Genomic DNA, 21,991 nt, shown 5'->3' on the forward strand with positions numbered 1-21,991 from the left:
CAGGAGAGGAGAGTGAGGGAACACGACTGCCCAAAAATCAGTGATTTTTCGACAGACAGTGTGTGAAACAGAGCGTGGAGGGAAGAGCGAGTGTGTGAAAGAGAGGGAAAGGGTAAGTGAGAGAGAAGCTGCCTCAGCAGATGCTATCTCTTGGGAAGGTTCCTAGATTTGATGAAAATGTACTCATCTTATTTCCAAAGTCATTCACTACAAAAAAAAAAAAAAAAAAAAACACACTCCCTCATCCTCCTTAAAACTTTTACTTGGTCTCACCTTCTAAGGCGAACAAACGTCAAATATTCACTTCAGTCATGAGCCGACATTCCTGCATGGTGTTTATTCTTTTGGCTTTTACTTGGCAGAACAAAGTGACGTGAAACTATTCAATCAAGCCAAACCACAAGCATCAATACACAGCTGAGACTTTTTAATTCACCAAAAACTCTGAAGTGTGCTCCATTTAGCGTTACATGACACTCCAGCTCTACAGCAGGTGACATTTAAATCTTCAAGTGCAGTCAAAGTCATATTGTACAAGTTTAAAAAAAATAAAAGCTTTAAGGTGTGTGGGAACAGATGAAATGAAGCCAGAAGAGAGTGAGGAAATGATTTACCTGACACTTCTGGAAGTTACTAATTTACCTTCGTAATCTAAAGTCAGCTGAATGACAGTCAAGAGAGGTGAAAGTATGTCTGGAAAAAAAAACCGCTAAATACAATCCTGGCATATGTTTCTGAACAGATTCTTTTGTGGGGGAAGCAGGTGTTGGAAGCAAATATCTGGAGGGAACATCATTAAGTATGGAGTACAGCCAGTGAAGACAACATTAGATATAAACACTGTCCTTGGGCTGACATTTACTAGAAATAATCTTTAACTTTCCTGCTGTTCCGAAAGCAAACACAGAAACTGGTTAGCACCTTCAACCAATGAAAACAACAGAAAAGCTATTGTTGACAAAGCTTTCTCTTCCAGCCTTTATTTGTCTGCCAGGGAACTGTTGGTTCTTTGGTTTAGCTATGGCTCCACTGCAAAACAAAGCCTCTTTTTTCTTTTGAGGACAAAGAGCGTTAGACGGCGAGCACAAACCAACCCTGTGTGCTTCCGCCTTTAATATGAGCCATCAGTTCTATTAGTAGGTTCACATAGAGAAAAAAATGTTTTTCAAGGTAACCTATTAGATGAGGTCCTTTCAAAATAAAATAAAAATAAATAAATAAAAAAACCTCAAAAGCAGCTGTTCAGGTGGATTCAATCCAATGCAGCATGACCTTCTCTCTGCACATCTATATTTAGGTCCATTCAGTGCTGAGCTCACCTACTGGCCAAGCGCCTCTTACACGAAATCAAGATTATACATGGCCCAACTCACATCTGTGATACACCTTTGCAGGGACACAGCAATATTTTCTGCCAGGGCTCCTTTTTCCTATTGGTTGAATGCTTCATGAGATTGTAATTCAGTGCTATCCTAGTTTGCACTGAGGAAAGAGAATCAGACAGTGTATTTTTTAAAATATTAAAAGTTATACTATTTTGTCTTTTCAACCAAAACTGCAGTCGAGCCAGACAGTCTGAAGGCCTGAATCCTAAAAAACATAACCCTCACTCTGCCGACAAAAAAAGATTACCTGCTCAGCAAAACCTTCTGAAAGGTGTAAGAAAGTCATTCACAAAAACAGTGGTGCTGACGGCATCTACTGTCAGTCTAACACAGAGACTTAATGGTTTAAGTCATGCAGGGCCATACTCCTGACATTATTGTAAGCTTCTTTGAGATAAGCCTCTTTGTCACGGCTTTGTGATACTATCATTGTGCGTACGCTGCCAATCATGCAGCGCTCAAATCACCACACAACCAATTTCAGGTTTCTGCCAAGAGCATTACCTCCGCACGACCGCAAACCCCTGAGTCATTCAGTGCCACTGCCATTCAGTAGGAACTACTATGAGCTGCAAGAAAACTTTATTTAAATTTGAATAAAGAGACAAGACAATCTACAGTAGCTGTCAGTGACTCCTAACAATTTATTTGGTTGGAATATTAAGACATACATTTTTTTATTGATTGATTTTATGAAGAATTTGAATCTACTGTGTATTTCTTTATTGCTAGCTTATCAATCTTGCATTTTCTTTTTGATCCGATGTGATTTGTGGTGCTTTTAATTAGAGCCCAACCAATATTGGATATTTGGGGTCGAGGCCAATATTAGGGAGTAAAAAAATTCTGATATCGATATATCGGCCAATATTTATATATATAAATAATATATATATATATATATAAAAAACATTTGTGTAAAAGATATGTAATGAAAGCAGGATATAGTTTAACAAACTTTATTGTCCAAAATGACATCAGTGACATCCTTTGTTTTCATTCAAGTTAAATATATATATATATATATATAATACTAAAAGAACGTGATCTCTTGCTCTGGCTGAAAGCATTACATCACATTGCTCTCATGTTTTATTTGGGAAATATCGGCTTTTGCCACGTAGCAGAGGATTTAGAGTTCCACAGGTGAGAAGTAACAGGTTCATTCATTCCTCAACCCAAACTGTTAAATCAGAAGATGAATGAGATGTAGGGTTAAACACAGTTGTGTACTTGTGTAACATAAAATAAATGAAACATACTTAGCTTCTTGTTCAATCTACTTCAACATATTTAAGAGGAATCTGGCGATAAGGTAAAGCTGTAACTCGTTTGTTTTTTGTTGTTTTTTCGTTAATTATCCTGTAGATTTTTCCCCCATGATCATTTAATCATTTAGTCATAAAATGTCACAAAATAGTGAAAATGTCAACAATTTCTCAGAACTCAAACTGCCTTCCCCACAACAGTCAAAAAGCCAAAGATATTCAGTGATTTACAATAACATTAAACAGAGGAAAGAAGAAACTCTTCACGTGAGAAGCTGAATGCTAACCAGCTAGCCCCTGCCTGTCACATCTCATAAAACCACTCTGTAAGAGACAACAGTGAGTCACTGCAGCATCCAGTCTGCCCTTAGTCCAGCATGAGAGGATGAAGAAGTAGTAATTGTGAGTAGCTATTAACCTGCGTTGCGGTCGTCCTCTCTTGGCGACATTCCTCCACTCTTTTCTCAAGCTCAGCTATCGATGCTGCTGCAGCTGCTCTCCCTCTCCCTCACCTTCCTCCATCTCCCGTGGCTCATCCTCTACTCCTGCCACAATTACATCTACCCTGTCTCTCTGATGGGGCAGAGTGGCATGTGAAATCATCATCAGGAGTCTAACAATCACCACAGAAAACCACCTACCAGTTACATAATCAGAACGCAAGGTAAACCTGTGTGGAAAACGTCATTCCCAGTCCATGCAGGTTCAGCAACATGTCAACAACTGACATGTTGCTGGGGTTAGATTTATTCAAGCTAACGTTAGCTCAAGGTGAGGGTGGCGGTTGAAACCTGGTTCTGATTAGTCAGTGAGCAGAACACACTCGCTGAACGCTTCGAATGACAGGCACAAAGAGAGGGCCGGTAAAAAAGTATGGATATCATGAAAGTTCACTGGGATTTGTCCTGGTACGCCAAAGACCAAAGTGCATTTCCTTGTTTCTTACGATAGACACCAAGTTTCAGATAATATGCTGCCTCCTATTTGTTTGGAGCATGGATTGGACTGGTGATCAATTCTTACTCATTGTGCCTTTAAGCAGGGCACGGACCATGTCACTCTCACCTTTCTAGATTAGTGGAGCTGTGGGATAATGACTAAGGACAGAGCTGAGGCCTGTAGGGCTGAACCAGCTGTCCTCTACTACCAACAGTCATCTCTGATATCCCTTGTTCTCAGTTTAGCTCTGACACTTTTTGCATTACAGTGTGCGTGTGTGTGTGCGTGTGTGTGTGTGTGTGTTTTTCTCCCTCCTTCTCCCCCCTGCCTTCCTTCAATCCCCTTCAGTGAAGCCAGTCATGCAAACGTTCCTGCAGGAGGTTTATCCCTCCTTGGATCTGATCGGCTCTGCCCCCACCTCCCTGCACCAGGAGCCCCCTGCTGGGAGTGGCTGCAGGATAAGGGGGGGGGGGGCGGACCCATCTGGAGGCCCCTCAGAGGGAAGCGAGTCACGCATCTTGTCTGTGTGCATCTACGTGGGTATGAGTGTGAGCAAACACAAGACAGAGGCACAAAGAGTCAGACTCTTAGACAAACACACGTCATACGCACACTAAGTAATACCTCATCTCTGAAGAGAGGTATGTGAGAGTGGGTTTAGCCCGCGGAGGAAGAAGTTGTCAAACAAACCAAACTCATACTTACGTCGCACTCTTCCACAGGGGGACATGAGTGGGGATTATTAAAGCAAGCCCAGGCAAAGAACAAGAGCAGAGCTGTTTTTGTGTAGCGCATTGTACTGGAGGCATCAGTGAAATAAAACAACCCACTAACGTCAGGAGAAATTATTTTGCTTTCCTGAAACACACAAGCAAAGGACATGTTTACGAAGCCAGTTGAGTGGTAGACTAACATCTAACTAAATTGATCACAAGATGAGGTGCATCAGCGACTGTCTGATTGGTCAGGTGTCTGCTTTGCAGTAATGACTTTTCATTCATTTAAGATACTCACATCTAACCAACAAGAGTAGTGTAACCAATTTTATCTGTTTCAGTTTAACCTTGATGGGTAAAAATTCATCCCTTTAGTCTGCAGCTGTTCTATGGAGCAACCTTCCTTTAAGCCAAAACCTGCCTTCGTCACTTCACAGTGGCCCTGACGAGGCGGTTTCTCAGTAATTCATGAACTGACTTTCATGAAGAAGTGACCTCAGAACATGCAGGTCATGCTACTTCACCACTCCAGGTATTGTTTGCAATCGTTGGTATCTATGCAGTTGTTCTATGTAGGGTTGGGTATCGAACTTTGATACATTTTTACGGACTGACCGAATTGGTTTGACACAATCGAGGATTGAAAAATGCCTCGTCATTTGATGCTTAAGGAATAAATGAGTAAATATAATCTGATTTCATTCATTCATTCATTTATTCATTCAGTAATTATTGAGAGCAGCACGTTGCAACAGAGTCTACATCAGTTGCAGTAAGATATAAACTGGATCAGTGTTGTCCGCATCCATGACGGTGATCAGACAGAAAGTTAATTTAAAGAGGAGCTCTGCCTCACCCTGCGGCTGAAATTCATTTAAAGAAAATGATTGACAGAAAAGTTAAATTCATGGATCATAAGATGCATTAGAAATGAAAGCAATAGCTGCAGCCATAATATGGAGATCAAGGTGTGCTTCAAGTGGTCAGCTCGTCGTCACTTCAACAAAAAATATTTATCTGAAATGAGAGATAAGAAAGATCCAAAGAGGATCTTACTCTTAACAGCATTGAAATGATGATTTTAAGAAAACATCAGAGAAACCATCCCCAGTCCACTGTAACATACAACATCATCAACAGACACTGTCCTGAGATAAGAAGAAAACCGAGCTTCTTTTTCTCAGAATAAGTTGCTTCCAAGAACTGTGTGAGTGAGCAAGGGCAGTGAAAAACACACAGAGACACAGGGGGAGCTGTGCTGTTCTTTTTACTGCTAATAAAAACATGAAAAACATTTTTCAGATAGAAGAGGCTCCAGAACAGACAGCGGTGGATCCCTGGGGCACTGTTATGCAAACATGGCCTCTAGATAAATAGTCCCCCTTCGATGTGAATAGGATATTGGATTTCAAGGTTGTTATTACTTCACCTTGTTATTTCTGTTCAAGAAATACCATTCATAAGCCGATTAAAAGTTTGGAGAAGGACGCAGAAAACAAGTGTCTCCGCTCTGGATTTCCTCTCACACCTGAAGTTGCTGAATATGAAAGAAGACATGAAGCTATTCTTAAATCAAGATGCAAGCCAAATATATGCAATATATTTACCTGTAAGTCTGGTGCACAACAACACTAGGGCTGGACGATACGACTTCAAACCATTATCACAATTATTTTAAGCTTTAATGAACTACTGTGGTGCTTATCGGTCTCTCTCTTTTTTTGAGCCATGTGCTCTTCATATTCGGCAATGTGATTGTGTTCCAGGTGAGTAAACAAATTAGTGCCGTTACCTTTGGTCGCTATCCATGTTGCATTCACCAGTGTCTGGTAGTTGTGACTGATAAGACCCAATCACAAGGCGAGGCGGGAGTTTACTAAAAAAAACGTCTAGCAGCATTTCCAAAAGTCTCCGTTAAAACATATAAAATACATAAAACATATTAGCGTGGATGTAGACTGAGGCTCACTGTTTGCACTCATCATTATCTCCAGCTTCACTTTGAGTGAACGCCGACTAATGTACGAGGTAGAATATTTTTAAGGGGAGCGATCATAAAGTGTTAACGGAATGAACCGACATGAACAAGATTACGTCAATGAGAGGTCCTAAATGTTGCTTTGATACTTTTTGGGTTAATTACCCAGCCCTAAACAAGACCTTAACGACCAGCTTAACTTTAAGTCAGCATCAATTCAGTCTCAGTTTTGACTTGTATGTATTTATAGAATAAACTAATTCAATCTCAGTTTTCCCATATTTATACTTATGAACAAGAATTCAACCGTCTTTTAAGTTTTAAATTGCAAAGTTGTAAATTAGCGCAGGGCTGCAAGACGGATCAATTCATTACTGATTAATCTGTGGATTATTTTTTTCAATTACTGTGATGGATAATGGTTTAGTCTATAAAATGGGATAAATGTCTATGACAAGTGCTAAGAATCCCAGGTAAAGTATTCAGGTTTATTGATTTATTTGTCTTTTGAGACGAATATTTCAAAACTAATTTTATACAAGAGACTCATTTTAAAACAATACATGATATCAAAATCAAGAAATCCTCACATTTCATAACCTCGACCAGACAAAGGTTTTTCAATTACTAATCTGTTGATTAACTTGTTGCTAACATTTCAGCCAAACATCACATTAAATCTGACAAACCAACAACTGCCTGGTAAGTGCTTGATGGCCAATTAGACTGTGGAGTATGTTTTGGGTAGATGATCAGGCTAAACAAGGGAAAATGAATGGCATAAATGGCAGGATTCATTGAAAAAGAAACACAGTAATTGCATGTTTCATGTATTTTTTCAACAAGTGCCAGCAAAAAGACACACACACACACACACACACACACACACACACACACACACACACACACACAACACACACACACACACACACACACACACACACACACAGTCTGAGTCACACATCACTGCAAAACAGGACAGCAAATAAGGATTGGTTCAGAGGAATTTTAATTAACAACATCTAACACAACAAGCTACTTTGCAATCAGCCTGAATTCTGACAGTATTTACTCTGAATCTAAAACTGCTTCACCCTAAAAAAAAAAACTAAAAAAAAAAAACTGTGCTGAAGCATCAACAACAACATAACCAACCCTTGCCCTCTCTTATCTGCAAAGACACTTAAATCTCTGTCAGCACAATAGCTCAGCAGAGACAAGCTATAAAACACTAAAGGCCACTGAGGGAGTTTTAAGGAAATGGCAGGACCTGAAAACAGCGGATTGACTGATCAACTCGTCAAATCTAACAGTCACAATGTTAAAGTTCCCTCTACAGACACTTCAGTAGAAACACATGATTATTCAACAAGCAGAGAAACTACAGATCATTCTGTGATGGGACCACACCAGCCACAACGCCTGGCAACATGTTGACGTTCAGGAGTCATTACTACATTATTACATGAGTACTCAGTACTCATGGGTCGGACCACGGCCATCTTCAAACTCAGCCTTCATTTCAATCTCAACTACACACCTGTAAAGATTCACAACTGTATCTTGCACGGTTGTGACGCTATTGCAGTGACAAAATTTGTCGACAGACATACAAACAGTTACAAAAGTATTGAAAAGCACCTCTGTGGCAGTTCCTGCTACAGCAGGTGATTCCAGGACCACATTTAACCATGATGACACACACATGGTCACAAGGTGAAAACAACACCAAGCGCACACTGCCACAGCTGGTAATCAATTATCCACCAAGGAGTCTTACAAACAAACCCACACACAGAAGAAAACATGAATGCCAACCGGGTATGTCAAGGTATGACTAAGTCCAAATGTATACTGCAAAATATTAAACTCAGAGGACTGTTCTGAACACTTGTCCCTCTGTGCCGTGGGACATTTTATTAGTTTTGACACAGCACATTATAGTATACAATGAGGCATTTGCATACATGAGTCATAATGAGAAGAAAAGACGCACCCCATGAGTTTCCAATGGTATACAATAAGTGTATAGGCCCAGGAGATAATTATATAAAATAAATAATCATACAAAAATAATGATCAACTTTACTTGGCTGGAGAGAAATCATGGCTTTAAGCAGCACTATTCCTGAATCTGTTTCAACTGTGTCTTTGAAAGTTATACCATCCAAAATCAAAGAGGAAATTACAAAAAGGGGAATAGGGAAGAAAGATGAGTCCAACAACGATCAAAGATAAAAAAAATAAATGTATAAAAAAATAAATAGCAACAAGACATAAGAAGCAAATGAGGAAAACAGAAGGGAAGAAAAAGATAAACACATAATCCCATTCTAATTTAAGTCAATTTAAGCATCACTTCACAACAGTTTGTATTTTGTGAACTCTCTGGTGAATTACTTTGATATTGGATATGTTGCATTTTTGACACTGATAATTCAAACTGCAAACAAATTACACTAAAAATTGCACTGCATGTAAACACTGCAAGCTGCTACTGAAATCTTCAGAGCAAAATTACAAGTTCTCCAACCCTTTCAACCCTCTGGTAAGACCCATAGGAGCGTTTCCTGAAACATCTCCCCTACATGGTTACAATAATAAACACGAAGTCTGTACCAACAGCGGCGTACCGGACCTTCATCGCCATGGTTACAATAATAAACGGTCAATGCTTGGTTAGGTTTAGGAAAAGATCAGAGTTTGGGTTAAAATAAGTACTTCCGTAACATTTGACAACCTTTGTTGTCATGGTAACAATAATAAGAAGGTGGTTAACTTGTATAAAAGACTCAATACAAACTGTTAACTTTGACATGGAAATCAAACACCACTCTCCTGGGTGATATTCCTGTGTTTGTCGCTCTTTATACTACGTCACAGCACTTTTCCCTTTGCTCTTGTAAAAATTACTACAGCCACTAGATGTCGCCTAGCAACAAAATGTAATTACGGGTCATAATAACCTGCTGCACAGACGACCTATGGGCTTGTTTTTTACAGGAGGGCTGTGGTGGAAGGTTCTGCTTTGACTTACATAACTGTGTATCCTGTTAGACAGTAACCAGTAAATCATCCAGGCCTATTCACTGCATATATATACTATCCAGTATATCAGTATCAGCATCTACGTCAACCAATAAGTAACAACAATTTGCTTTGAAGAAACAGTTGCAGTAATTATGAGGTAAACTGGAGACAGATGCACAGTTACAAACCAGAATTTGAATTTTAATTAGCATAAAAAGGGAGGACAAGGCCTGTAGTACCTTTTGTGTGTAAACACTTTGGAGCCACAGCCGGAAGTCTGAACCAATTCTGTGTCGACAGCTGCTGCAGGAATATGTGGATCCTGAAATGCTTTGCACAGGTAGAATCGGGAGAAATAGAGCTTTCAAACAATTTGTCAAGGTTGTGTTGAGTGAGTCCAGTACAGACCAAAACACACTTAAAGTAGCTCTACCAAGGCCAAAGTGTCCTAGAGGTGGGCAGGTGTATTTTAAAGGGTTAAGCAACAATGAAAATAATCGTCAGTTGCAGCCCTGATGCAAAATTTTTTAAAATATCACCTAATATTTTGGTACCTGTTTTTTTGTTATTCTTAAATGTTGGTGTGCAGCATTGGTCAGGATTCAGTAATACACAGACAAATATGTGTAAACAAGCTACGGCTGTATGCAAAACAAGTATTCAAAGTGGTTGTGGGATTTGAGCAAAACAAGAGAATAATTTAAAAATGAAGTTGAGCCAAAGAAGGTAGCACATCCAATCATCTACATCATATTAACCCCTGTGTATAAGATCACAAATGGAAAAGAGGAAATACTGTAAGAGCAACCAATAACCGACCTAAATATGACGAGGCAGCACATGAGAAACATACAGCTGACACCTGCATCTCAAATACAGCGGAGGGGTCATTATAGGGTCAGCAGGTTAGTACCAGTCACACCCGTTTAAATCCACACTGTCCCTGCGGTAATTAGCCCTGCGAGTAGCGGGGAATTAGAGGCAGGAGCCATATTAAGCTGCACGGTAACTTCAGGTAATGCGCAGGTGAGCGTAGCAATAACAGGCAGCAGCAGTTGACATGAGGTACTTACTTTATGAAGTAACTGGCCCCTTCGTCCGTAAAACCTTCCTCCCATCCCCCAGGTAGGTCTGAAATAAAAACACAGACTTGTTCGTGACACCTGAAAGTTTTCTCCCGTTGGGCCGGGCCCTGAATGTACACTGAAGTTAGCAGCGAACACAAACATGAAAGTAAACAGAAAATTAACGCAGGTCAACCAGCCCCGCATAACCAGTCTAGCTAGCTACCTGAGCGGATCATGTGTCCCGAGTTTACCGGTTCACCGGAGCGGGGATGCAGCCAGGTGGTGGTCCGCGTCTCATCGCTGCAGACACAGACAGAGAAAAGGGGAGGAGGGGGGAGAAAAACACCTGTTACACCACCGGGAAGGAAACACCAGCAGACCCCGCGAACTCCCGTCAAACCGAAAGAGACGGAGCGATAAAGCGCTCGTTATCCCACTCACTTGATGAAGAAGACCCTGCCGTCCCCGCAGACACCGTAAGACCAGTGTTCAGGTAAGGTGTCCCGCCCGAGAGGCGCCGCCATGATCCGGTCTGAAGTCCTATTTCATCTCATTCCCTCTCCATGGAGTCTCCGGGGAGCTCAACGATCACCGCCAGTGCCAGCGCTGCCTTCAGGGACTTCTCTAAAGCCCGTAAATCTGACCATCGAGGCTGAAGAAGGTCTCTGCCATGTCTGGAAAACAATTATGACACAATGCACTGGTTTTGAATCACTCTGTGTTACATTAGCTGCCAACAAAGCTTTATTAATTTTATTTGTTTGTTTGGCTTGCTCTGTTATGTGGATATTTATATTTCTGAATATTTTGAGGTTTATAATGACTTAAAATAAAACTAAATTTGACTGTAAATATATGAATATAAAGAGTAATAATTTAAAAGCCACAGAAATAGTAGTTCATTATTATGTGCTATTCAATTTTCATTTACAAAATGTATCCAGTTATGTGCAATAATAAGAGTGCCCAAAAGATTTTTCTTATTAATAATGCATCTGATATCTGATCAATTAATGAAGGTGTGTGGTGGGGGTGCTTCAGTTGTGTATGAAAACAGATATACTCTCAATAGGCATGACGATGCAAATTAAATCAGGTTTACCATCCCTGCACATGGAGGAGTAATTTGCTGTTGTGCCCATGTTTGTCAGTAAACATTTTAGAAATCTGTGAGTGATAATGAGAGGGTTGGTGGTTTGATTTGCCTTCCCTCCTGTGTCCACATTTCAAACATGCTGAAGCCCACATTGCCCCTGATATGTGTATGCACCAGTGTGCACAGGTAAAATGCAAGTTGCTTTGCACAAATGCATTTTTCAAATTAATGTATTGTTAAATCTGACTCAACACATCATTTAATTTTCTGAGGCCAAGTGAACATATAATGACTCAATGGCATAATGAGGTCACTAAAAGCCATCATCACTCAATGGATGCTGAAATTAGTGATTTAGATTAGTTTGTATCTCTAAATTGGGGTTTTAATCCAGTCACGTGTTTCTTATATGGTGTCTTAGCTTTTTGCTTAAAAAATATATTTATGTTCATATTCAGTTTAAGTTTCTTTTTGCTCACTCAATAAAGATAATGCATATATTTATCCAGTCACTATGTGCCCAGTCTGAATACATGAAACCATAGGCTGTAGAATAGTCTAAAAAATCTTGAAAAGTCTCGTGAAATACAGAAACTTATTGTATTGAAATCCCCCTCCTTATAAACCTTATAATCCTCCTCTGCAACTGGGACATCAGTGGAGACAACTTTCTGAGATTCAAATAGTTACGAGATTTTCGACAGCACTTGAAGGCAACACAACAGTGGGATTCCATAGTGAGAAAAGAGAAGAGAGGAGCAGCTGCCTTGACCGGTGTTTTTCCCGGCAGTGATTAGGAAGAGTGAATGAAAAATGTGCTGAATTTGGACTCGCGTGCCACCTTAGCATTTAGGTGATTTAAGTGGGAGGTGACTGATTATGAGATTAAAGATTTCCTTCAACCAATTAGGAACCTCATTAAGAAAAGCTTTGATTTTAAGTGCTCTGCAGCACAAGTTGATTCTCAGCCAAGTCCGCCTCTTGTTAGAGACTTGATGTGCAGAGGTAGGATTAAAGCAGTGGATTCGTTTTGTTGCAATGAAAATAAAATCAAATAAAGTCAAGCCTAGACAGTAGTAAATGTATGGGAATTTGAAGACTGAACTGAGCCTGTTAAAGCATTCATTTTCTTTTTCTTTTTTCCTCGTTGAGATTGTCTTTGTCATTCTGTCATAATTTGTGTCATTTTTTTCCCAACTGCATGATTTGGAAAGAAACTTTTGTGACATGAATGCACAAAATCAGAACCAGAATAGTCTTTTAGAAACCAATTCCTTTATTTTACAGCACTTAGTGGTGTAATCTATTGATTCAACCAACTCTGTGCAGTTTAAACACACAGTAGCCTACCTGCAAGTGATGACTTGAGCAGGTGCTGCAGTTTACAGCTGATTGGAGGAGGCCCATACTGGGATCAGTATTGTATAAGCAGATATTCTTTTTTAACACAGTTAACTTAAAAATGGTTGGCAACGATCCCTTTCATTTGGATATCAAAGAGAAGTGTAATGAGGGAGGATATTTAAGAGTCCAACAACAGACATCACTATGAAAAATGATGGTAATGTGGCATTCTGTTGATTTAAGGGTTGGATTGTCACCCTTTCTTGCTTCACTACTATGATAAATAATAAATAAAAATAGATAAATAAAAATGCCTCTATAATTCTTAAAAGTATAAAAGATGACCCTTTCAGGACGACCCCTCAAGCTGAAACACATCAGTCTAACAATAAATTCTTGTGTTTACTTCAAGTGTTGCTGGAGTTTTGACCTCTTTAGACTTTTTGCTTTCTCCATGCACCTTGGAGGTGAGTGAAGTTTTGCCAGAAACCTCTTCTTTGTTTCTAAAATTAAAAATTTTTATAATTTGAAAAGTAAACTTCACTTGAAATTTTGGTGGTCTGCTATCTAATAATTTAGAAAAAATCAGACTCTTTCATTTTGTAAAATACATTTTTTTGTATTGAAATCTCTACTCACCATATGATTTATTTCATGTTTCCCTATTTGCAATTACTAAAAGACTATCTGGTTTACAAGCAATTCATTGCAATGAAGTAAATGGAAAATTTACCAACTAAACCAGCCAGTATTTCCCTTTAATTTGAATCAGTTTACAAAGTTCTCAGCAGGGGATTTTATGGTAAATGAATAGAAAATTACAGACCTGTAACATGAAGCAGCAACATTCAGGCACTAGAATATCATAAGGCAATACTTTTAAGTCAGTGGGAGGCCAATATCCAACAGCAACGTCGGCCTGCTGGTATGTCAGTCAGACTAATGTTTACACGCAGCAAACATGTTATTGTTGGTTTTCCCCAGTGGCTCATTAATGTAAATAAGAGCCTCTGTCAGCTGTCAGACACAGTTTGCTCTCAGTCGCTCTGAGCTCATTGGAATTTCATTTTTCCAGAGTGACTCCATAACCCGGAGACGTGTGGTGGCGTGCTCATCACAACATCCTGACACGTTTTCCGTGGAGCCCTATTATTTTGAAATCCACTCTTGGAACAAAAACAGTTCACCTGAGTTGTTGTTAAGTTCACGGTCGGCAGGAATTTCCTCGCCAAAAACAGTAATTTCCAAAAGGGTGGAACGCAGTGTGAAGACCAGAAAGCCTGTTGATATTCATCACTATGCCCTTCATTTAACACTCCCTGGAGCATGGGATTCTAACACACAAAGCATTTCTGCAGCACAGCTTTCTCCTTTTTTGTGTGTGATTTCCTTGTTATGTAATCATTTGTAGTTTCTCAATTTCAGCTTGACTCCTGTTTTCAGCAGGCAGATCGGCCAGACTTCCCGACAGCCCATCGTCAGGCTTAATTTGACCAATTATCCAAAACAGCCTGATCTTACCAGCAGTGAACATATTTTTCACATCTGGTGACTTTTGTGTGCCTGTGTTTGATTTCCTCTCCCCCCTTTGTTTGGTTTCAGTTGGCAGCGCGCAGTTTGGAGGCACCTCAACAACAATAAAAGAAACTCCTGACAAGGCAGAGTGAGCTGAAGGGCAGGTAGAGGTCGACACACACACACAGCCCGACCGCTCAGAGCCCATGGGATTCTTTTTTTTTTCTTCTTCTTCTTCTACCATTCCAGTGTATTTGTGTGAAAAGATAAAGTGCTCACATACTAGAAAGAACAATGAGAGACGTATCCAGCCAAGTTATGATATCATGGGCCAACACATTAGTATATCAAAGCTACTAGTGCTGCAGTGTGTGTGTGTGTGTGTGTGTGTGTGTGTGTGTGTGTGTGTGTGTGTGTGTGTGTGTTCAGGTGCTTGCTGCTCTAATGTTGAACTCGTTCTGCAGATTCGCAAACCAAAACACTTGGTTACGGACACACACACACAACTATGTATGCATAGATTCCAGACTTAAAGTCACAGTTTCTTATCCAAATGTAAACAGAACATTCATCCCACAACTAAAACTTTCAAATGCAGGACTGAAATGTGCTATGACTCCAAACTGTGGACTAATACTACACAAGAGTTTCTAATTTATTTTCAAATTTCTTTACATCAATAATGTTTGTAAGCAGTTCCATATTTTCAATTAGTATTCAATTTCTTCACCGATAAATTGACAACACTACAAAACACAACATTTGCATAATCAGATAAAGACCGGTTGGGCTTAAAGCTGCATGAAGTGATTTTTTGACCACTTGAAATGCTCCACAGACCTGAGAACTGCAGAGTCAGGTAATAATAATAATCATCTGTTGGTTTGTCACTATAAACAACACCCGTTACACATCGTCATGTGATCCATTGTTAATTTAAATATAAATCATATTATTGATAGTAAGCTCATTAAAGGAGGGTTGCATGTGCTGTTGTTCTTTTTTCATACGGTCTACAAAACATGGCTTCCTCTCTGTGAGTCTGACCACTGCAGCTCAAAGTTAAGTGACAATTGTTAAATAATAGTTTTAAATAATATGAGGTTGTATATGCAGGGACATGCCTAAGCACACTGATGTACAGTATCAATTTATATTAGGTCCAACCAGAGAGAAATCCTGACCTCTGCACAGTCTTACTCTCTCTCTCTCTCTCTCTCTCTCTCTCTCTTCAACATTAGTGCACACAATGCCTAATGCACAAAGACACATGCAACATAAAAACACAGTATTGTGGTGATTGCCACTCTCCCTTACCCTATGACTTCACACCCCGGATCAGGGCTATCTCAATTATTTCGAATTTCCTTAGTCATTTCATGCATTTCACCATTTTCCATCGTGTGAACATGTTTTTTACTCCAGACATTTCATCTGTTTGTCTTGTCTTCCTGTGCTCAATCACTGAATTTTCTTTCTTTTTTCCAATGCCAGGAACAGCATTTTGATTCCTACAAGGATCTGGCAGGGGAACGTGTTACTGACTGCTCTCTTTGAAAACAACAGCCTCATTTTACACTATTTAACAATATATTTCACAAAGCAGACAGCAGCTAGTTGGTGTGTTTATCAGCTTAAGCCTGTTGCTTCCCTGCTTCACAGATCCTGCTTTAAACACACACACACACACACACACACACACACACACACACACACACACACACACCAGGACATCCACTATCTCCAGTTGTGTGTGTGAAGCTGCTGAAAGGCACAAGAGAAAACAAAGAACGCAAACACAGAAACTGAGACAGCTGAGACACACACACACACACACACACACACACACACACACACACACACACACACACACACACACACACACAGACTGCAAACACGGTGAGCTTCTTGCTACACAGAACCAGAAGAGGGATAAAAATGCAGATGTGTGTGAAGGGACCTGAAACATTTTCAATTTCCCACTTTATGAACAGGTTTTTGGCCTGAGAATAATTACGAGAGAATTCTGCCTGTTTCATGTGACCGAGCAGAAAGGTGTGATGGTATATGAAAGAAAATTGACAACAGAAGCAAAATCCACATCTATAATCAGGATTTTGTTGTGTAGTTATGCTGAGAGATACGGTATGACCCTCACCCTACAGGAATAAGAGTATTTGGCTGGACCCCAACAGCAGGTCCAGCCCTATAATCTCAAATGTAATGACTAACTGACTGATCATAGTTCCGCCATTGGTCAGCCGAATGCCACGTGACTGAGTTGGACTTTCCCCATTGGCTGTTTCTCTTTCAAAATGATTTGGCGCGGACAGTTTCTATTAGGGGGTGTTCACAGCCTGCAGTGTTGCCAACTTACTGCATTTGGCCCTAGATTTAGAGACTTTTTTTTTTAAACCACACTGGGTGTAAACCTGGTACATGGCTGGAACAGTGCCAATCTGGCGCTTAGGGCCACACCTCTAGTTACAGGCAGTCACCCAGCCGCCCTGGTTTCCTGGTTGCTCGGGAACTGCAGGTAAACGGAGGAGCGCCTCCAGTTCACTACGTCTCGCCTCTGTTACAGCAAATAAGCTACTTACATTAAATGTATCATTATTACTAAAGGAGGCAGAGGAATAACTTAACATAAGACAGTGAGCAGCGAGAGCAGGAGAGAGGAAGGGAGAGAACATAACATTGAATGTGAAATCAGATTTGACCATACACGTGGTCCAGCCATATAACAGGTTTTTAGCTAGTCTTGTTTTCATTGAGCTCTTTAATCTAAGCTCTTTCCTTTTCAGAAAAGGGCTATTGTGTGGTCTTTAAAACTCCACTTCTAGAAACAGTGACAAAGAAGACTGCATTAACAATAAATGTACATAAATACAGTTTTAGTGCTTTAACCTACAGGGGCTCATTTTGACTGCCATTAGAGAGTGCTGCAATTAGAAACAGCAGGTGAATGAAGTATATGTGAGTGAAAAATAAAAAATGTTTCATTTGAGAAGTGGAACAGAGTTTTCTGATGAAGGTAAATGAAAGGGAGAAAATTATGAGATGTCAATGCGAAAAAAAAGAAAAAAGAAAAGCTAAATAAAAATGAACCCGGCTCGTGTTTTATGCCTCATACCGATAAAGACACACAGAAGCACCTGATGCCGGACTCCACCCATCCACCTACTGACATCAGTTGTTCGGTTCGAGTGCCAGAAGTTTCTGACCTTCAGTGCTGGACTTGCAGTTACAATCCAGCCTGCGCCACCTACAGGCGAGAAAGTATTCACAGTTTGCATCTGTTTGAAATTCATATATTTTTACGCACTTGAAGATCCAGTTATCACTAAAGTTTATGTAATGCCAATAAAAAACAAACTGAATGGTCAAAGTAGTCATATCAGTATTTAAGGTGTGTTAATTGATCTGCAACATCAAGTCATTCATTGAGTAACATGAAAGGGAATATTGCTCCTTAAAAGTTGCTGGTAGTGAATCAATGTGGGAACAACAGCTGTGATTTTCTGCCCCTGGGAAAAAAACAACTTTGGCCATAACAATCAAAAACAATTATAAAAACATCAACTTTAACTATCCAAGATACAATCAATAATACAAATAGATAAAAATATATACATATATTTTTAGAATAATTATAATGAAGCAGAATGAACCTACAATGGCACATTTGAACATCTAAAAATTACTAATTAGCATAAAAACTAATATCAAAATTAACAAATTCAACTGGAAATGGTTTGTGGAACATACTCAGTTATATCTGTGAACCGATTGTTTATGAAGGGGAGTGTTGAGCGAGTGTGCATTTGTGATGCCTTCTACTCTCTCAGTTTGAAATACAATAATGAACATTATATTAAAGTGCAGAGTCTCAGCTTTCATTTGAGTGGGTTTAACATCAACATTGAAAGAACTGTGTGGGAGATAAAGCCCTTTAAACACATAGTGTCCAAATTTTAGGGGTTCAAAGTAATTGGGTACTCGGCTATTGTGCAGCTGTGTGTCGTTTCAACGTTAGGCCATACACGAAAAACAGCTCACACGTGGCTCAGAGTCGACCGAGAGTTGAGAGTTGTCATTTACACTGAGCTGAAGTAAACATGCCGCAGCCTGGCGGAAAGAGGGTTTGGGAGTCCACGGAGGGGTGAAAGCACGCCGCTGGAAAGGAAGGGGTTCACTGGATTTACAACCCCAACAAAAGCATGAGAGCATGATGTGAAAAGGAATGTCAACAATAATCCTTTCATCTCAATTGTCTTGTTGTCATCATCGGCGGGAGTCATCACTGTGCGTCAGAAAGGTGTCCATACCTCCACTCTTTGGTGTGAGACAGAATGAGTGAGCAATGATGCTTCATGTTGTTATGTTGCTTCATGTTTTACCTCTGCATGGATTCCACAGTGGCTGCCAGTTCTGGTAAATAACTGATGTTGAGGCAGCGGTATGTTGCAAATATAAAGGTCACGGATATTGCCGAAATCCAGGACAGTGCCCTTCACGATGGCCCGGTCCACTGCAGTCATGAAGTGTCCAGCAGTCAGGGGAGAACTCCCTACAGTGCACAGCAGAGGAACACAGTCTAACATCATGACTGTCAAAAAACCACAACGAGGAACTACTGTAAAACAATTGTGCCATTATTTGGCTTATATGTTAGCAGAAAAACAAGAATACGTGAATAACCTTATAAGTTTTACCTTCATTTTTCGCTCACTTATTGAAATCGTATTCAATACTTCACTAATGTTTGCAGATTGTATACTTCGTTATTTATTCATTTTTACTGTGTGGACTTGAATCTTGGTGAATGAACAGACGGTCCTTTGGCACATGTGGCCAGGATTCGTCTGGATCTCGTCCTTCTCATTGGTTAGGTTGGATAGTGGGTCAATCACGAGATATGTGGCCATAGCCTTCATGTTTGACCTGTATCAATATCATCAATATCATCAATATCATCACATCCATCAGGCTGGAATACTTCTAACCACAGCTAATATCCATCTGTTCTGCCTCTCAAATACTCCAAAAAATACTTAGTAATAAAAATGAATAACACGCACAATATATATTTAACTTTACATTTCCCTCAGACAGTTTGATGTTATCTGCATTGGTGTTTGGTTTTTATTATGTCCGTTTATTATTGTCCGTCTGTCCCATTCTTGTGGACCTGATATCTCAGTAATGCCTTGAGGGAATTTCTTCAAATTTTTTACAAATTTGATTAGATTTTGGTGGCTTAAGGTCAAAGGTCAAAGGTCAAGGTCACGGTGTCCTCAGAAAACATGATGTTGGCCATGTGAACGCAATATCTCGAGGGCTCCTCGGGGGAATTTCTTCAAATTTAGAACAAATGTGAACTTGGACTCGAGGACAAACTGATTCGACTTTGGTGTAACAGCGACTCTTTACAGGGATGTTACCTGAAACTAGTCTGAATGGCGGAGGCATTCAACTGTGAGGCGGTAATTCTAGTTTTCATTATGCTTAACAGTGTTGTTTCAAGCATGAAGATAAGTTGCCGAAGTGATCATTTTTCAGTGTGATGAACTGAAAAATAAGTTTGTGTATATAATGTAATGTCATGTATCATCTGAAATTTGATCCAGAAAAACAAAACAAAACAACTGAGTCTGTGCTGTTCCTACAGTGGTGAGTTTACACACATTAGACATTACACACAGTCCACAAAATCAAATGTTAGATTGACTTTATGAATAGTTCATGAAGTCATCACATTGCAACTCATTTATTTACAAAAAGAACAACTTACAGTAAAACTACCATATTGACTACTGTCCATATTGCCTCAATATCTTATTATCAGTCACTGTTATATTTGGCCATCTTTGTTAATGAGTGGTTAGACCCAAACACTGATGGGCATTAATAGTAATGGGTGAAATATAAATAAAAGCTTCAGATAAGTTATTTTATGAGTATTATTTTTTAATTTCTTGTAAGTAGGCTAGTAGTAGGAGTATTAATGAATGTTGATGCACTATAGTTGGTCACATTTGAATCAGTCCAGAATAAAATGATCAGGAAATTCATTGGGAAAACAATTAAATACAGCAAACAACAAACTGGCCTATTTACAAGATGTAAGCCATGCCAGAGTCTGATTTGGGAAAACAGGGTTAATCTGCAAGATCTCAGTCACCGAGGACTGAATGTTTCCCTGTAATTTGCCTCAGTGATTTAGATGTTTCACACAAAAAATCTCACCCAGCCGAGTATCAACAGTGGTACATGGGGGGAGCACTGGTGTCATGGCTTCATTTCTACACCTAGTGGAAGTTCATTTACAGTGATTTTAGTGTTTTCACAACTCAAAGCATTAACAGAGGAAAACTTTGAATGGTATGAACCTGACAACTTAACAGAAGATGGAGAGGACGTCTTATTACATGACTTTATAACTGTTTTAAAAAAGTGTGTTCAATCGGATTCATCTCATCACCTGAACTGATCACCAGATGTATCACACAAACTCAACCCATCTGGCAAACCAACCACAACAAAACAATGATTATTTCAAATTATTATTTGCCTTTAACTTGTATTGTAGGGAGTGTTGGGGAAGCTACTTTGAAAACATAGCTTTGCAAGCTACCAATTACTTCACATTGGAAGGCGTTCAACAACAGCAAAACCACCAGAGGGAGAAATCTACTTTAGTTGACTAAAGCTGAAGCTAAAGTTGTTCAAACTACTTTGTAAAATTGATGAAATTGACAATGTACATGTGATATGAAATTATAACAAAATATAATACAAAATGAATACAGTGCCATTTATTCTTTAAAAAAGTGTCTACTTGTTCACAGGTCACACATAAACCAAAAAATAACACACCTCAATAAGTGCTGGAGTGTTTATCCATGATGATGTTTTTACTGTGTGAGCGCTGAGCAACACTCATCCTTGGCTTTTGAACGTGCACTACATAAAAGGTCAAGTGTGTGGTGGTGGTGGTGGTGACTGCCTGACAAATGCGTTGCCTGCGCTGCCCTCACAGTGGTGGAGCTGGTCAAATACAGTAGTGAAGCAAAGATTCATCCTTCATTCATCCGGTTTCAGGAGTTAACGACAAAAATGGCAACAACAAAAAAAAGTAACTTAACTAACTTGAATCACTATGCACATATGAATGTAGTTGAACTACCAGCAAGTTACTGCAAAATGTAGCTAAACTACTAGTTAAATTAGATGTAGTTCACTACTCCAACACTGATTGTAGGTCACTGAGCAATTTGATTCACATTCTTTCCAATTCACCACAAGAGGAGACAATGATTGAAATTGAAAAAATTGAAGTAGCATTTGAAGTCTTATAATTGTTATTTGTTGGAACAGCGTATGACGCCCAACTGTTTCATCACAGTGAAGGAATTCTGAAATAATTCATGGCCAATCCAACCTGTGTTTATTTAACAATACCACAAAGCCTGGTTTGGCTCCAAGCCCTCAGACAACAGAGCCTTCGGACAGAGAGACTGAGGTGTAAAGATAAACGTGCAGAAACATTATAATTTTTTATCAGACAGTCTCTCTTTCTCTCTTTCAGGGATTCAGGGAAGTGTTTGAGTTTTGTTTTGTCCATATTACGTGAGCATTCGTTGGCAGACC

General features: G+C 39.5%; 1 protein-coding gene across 7 annotated transcripts in view; it reads right to left on the reverse strand.

Annotated features, from left to right (window-relative positions):
- The window catches only part of LOC130176450 (pleckstrin homology domain-containing family A member 7-like), a 157,866-nt gene extending 146,793 nt beyond the window's left edge, over nt 1-11,073 (reverse strand). For 2 of the 7 annotated variants that reach the window (XM_056387551.1, XM_056387547.1), the window contains exons 1-3: nt 10,825-11,071; nt 10,607-10,683; nt 10,390-10,447 (exon numbers count right to left, since the gene is read on the reverse strand). In XM_056387551.1, the coding sequence (XP_056243526.1) occupies nt 10,390-10,447; nt 10,607-10,683; nt 10,825-10,907 (218 nt within the window). In that variant the 5' untranslated portion in view covers nt 10,908-11,071. Of the gene's footprint in view, nt 1-10,389; nt 10,448-10,606; nt 10,684-10,824 lie in introns of all 7 variants that reach the window. The other 5 variants (XM_056387548.1, XM_056387550.1, XM_056387549.1 and 2 more) reach the window with 5 other exon arrangements.
- Nucleotides 11,074-21,991: the final 10,918 nt, after the last annotated feature.

This window comes from Seriola aureovittata, chromosome 10 (assembly GCF_021018895.1).
Source record: "Seriola aureovittata isolate HTS-2021-v1 ecotype China chromosome 10, ASM2101889v1, whole genome shotgun sequence".
Lineage (NCBI taxonomy): Eukaryota > Metazoa > Chordata > Actinopteri > Carangiformes > Carangidae > Seriola > Seriola aureovittata.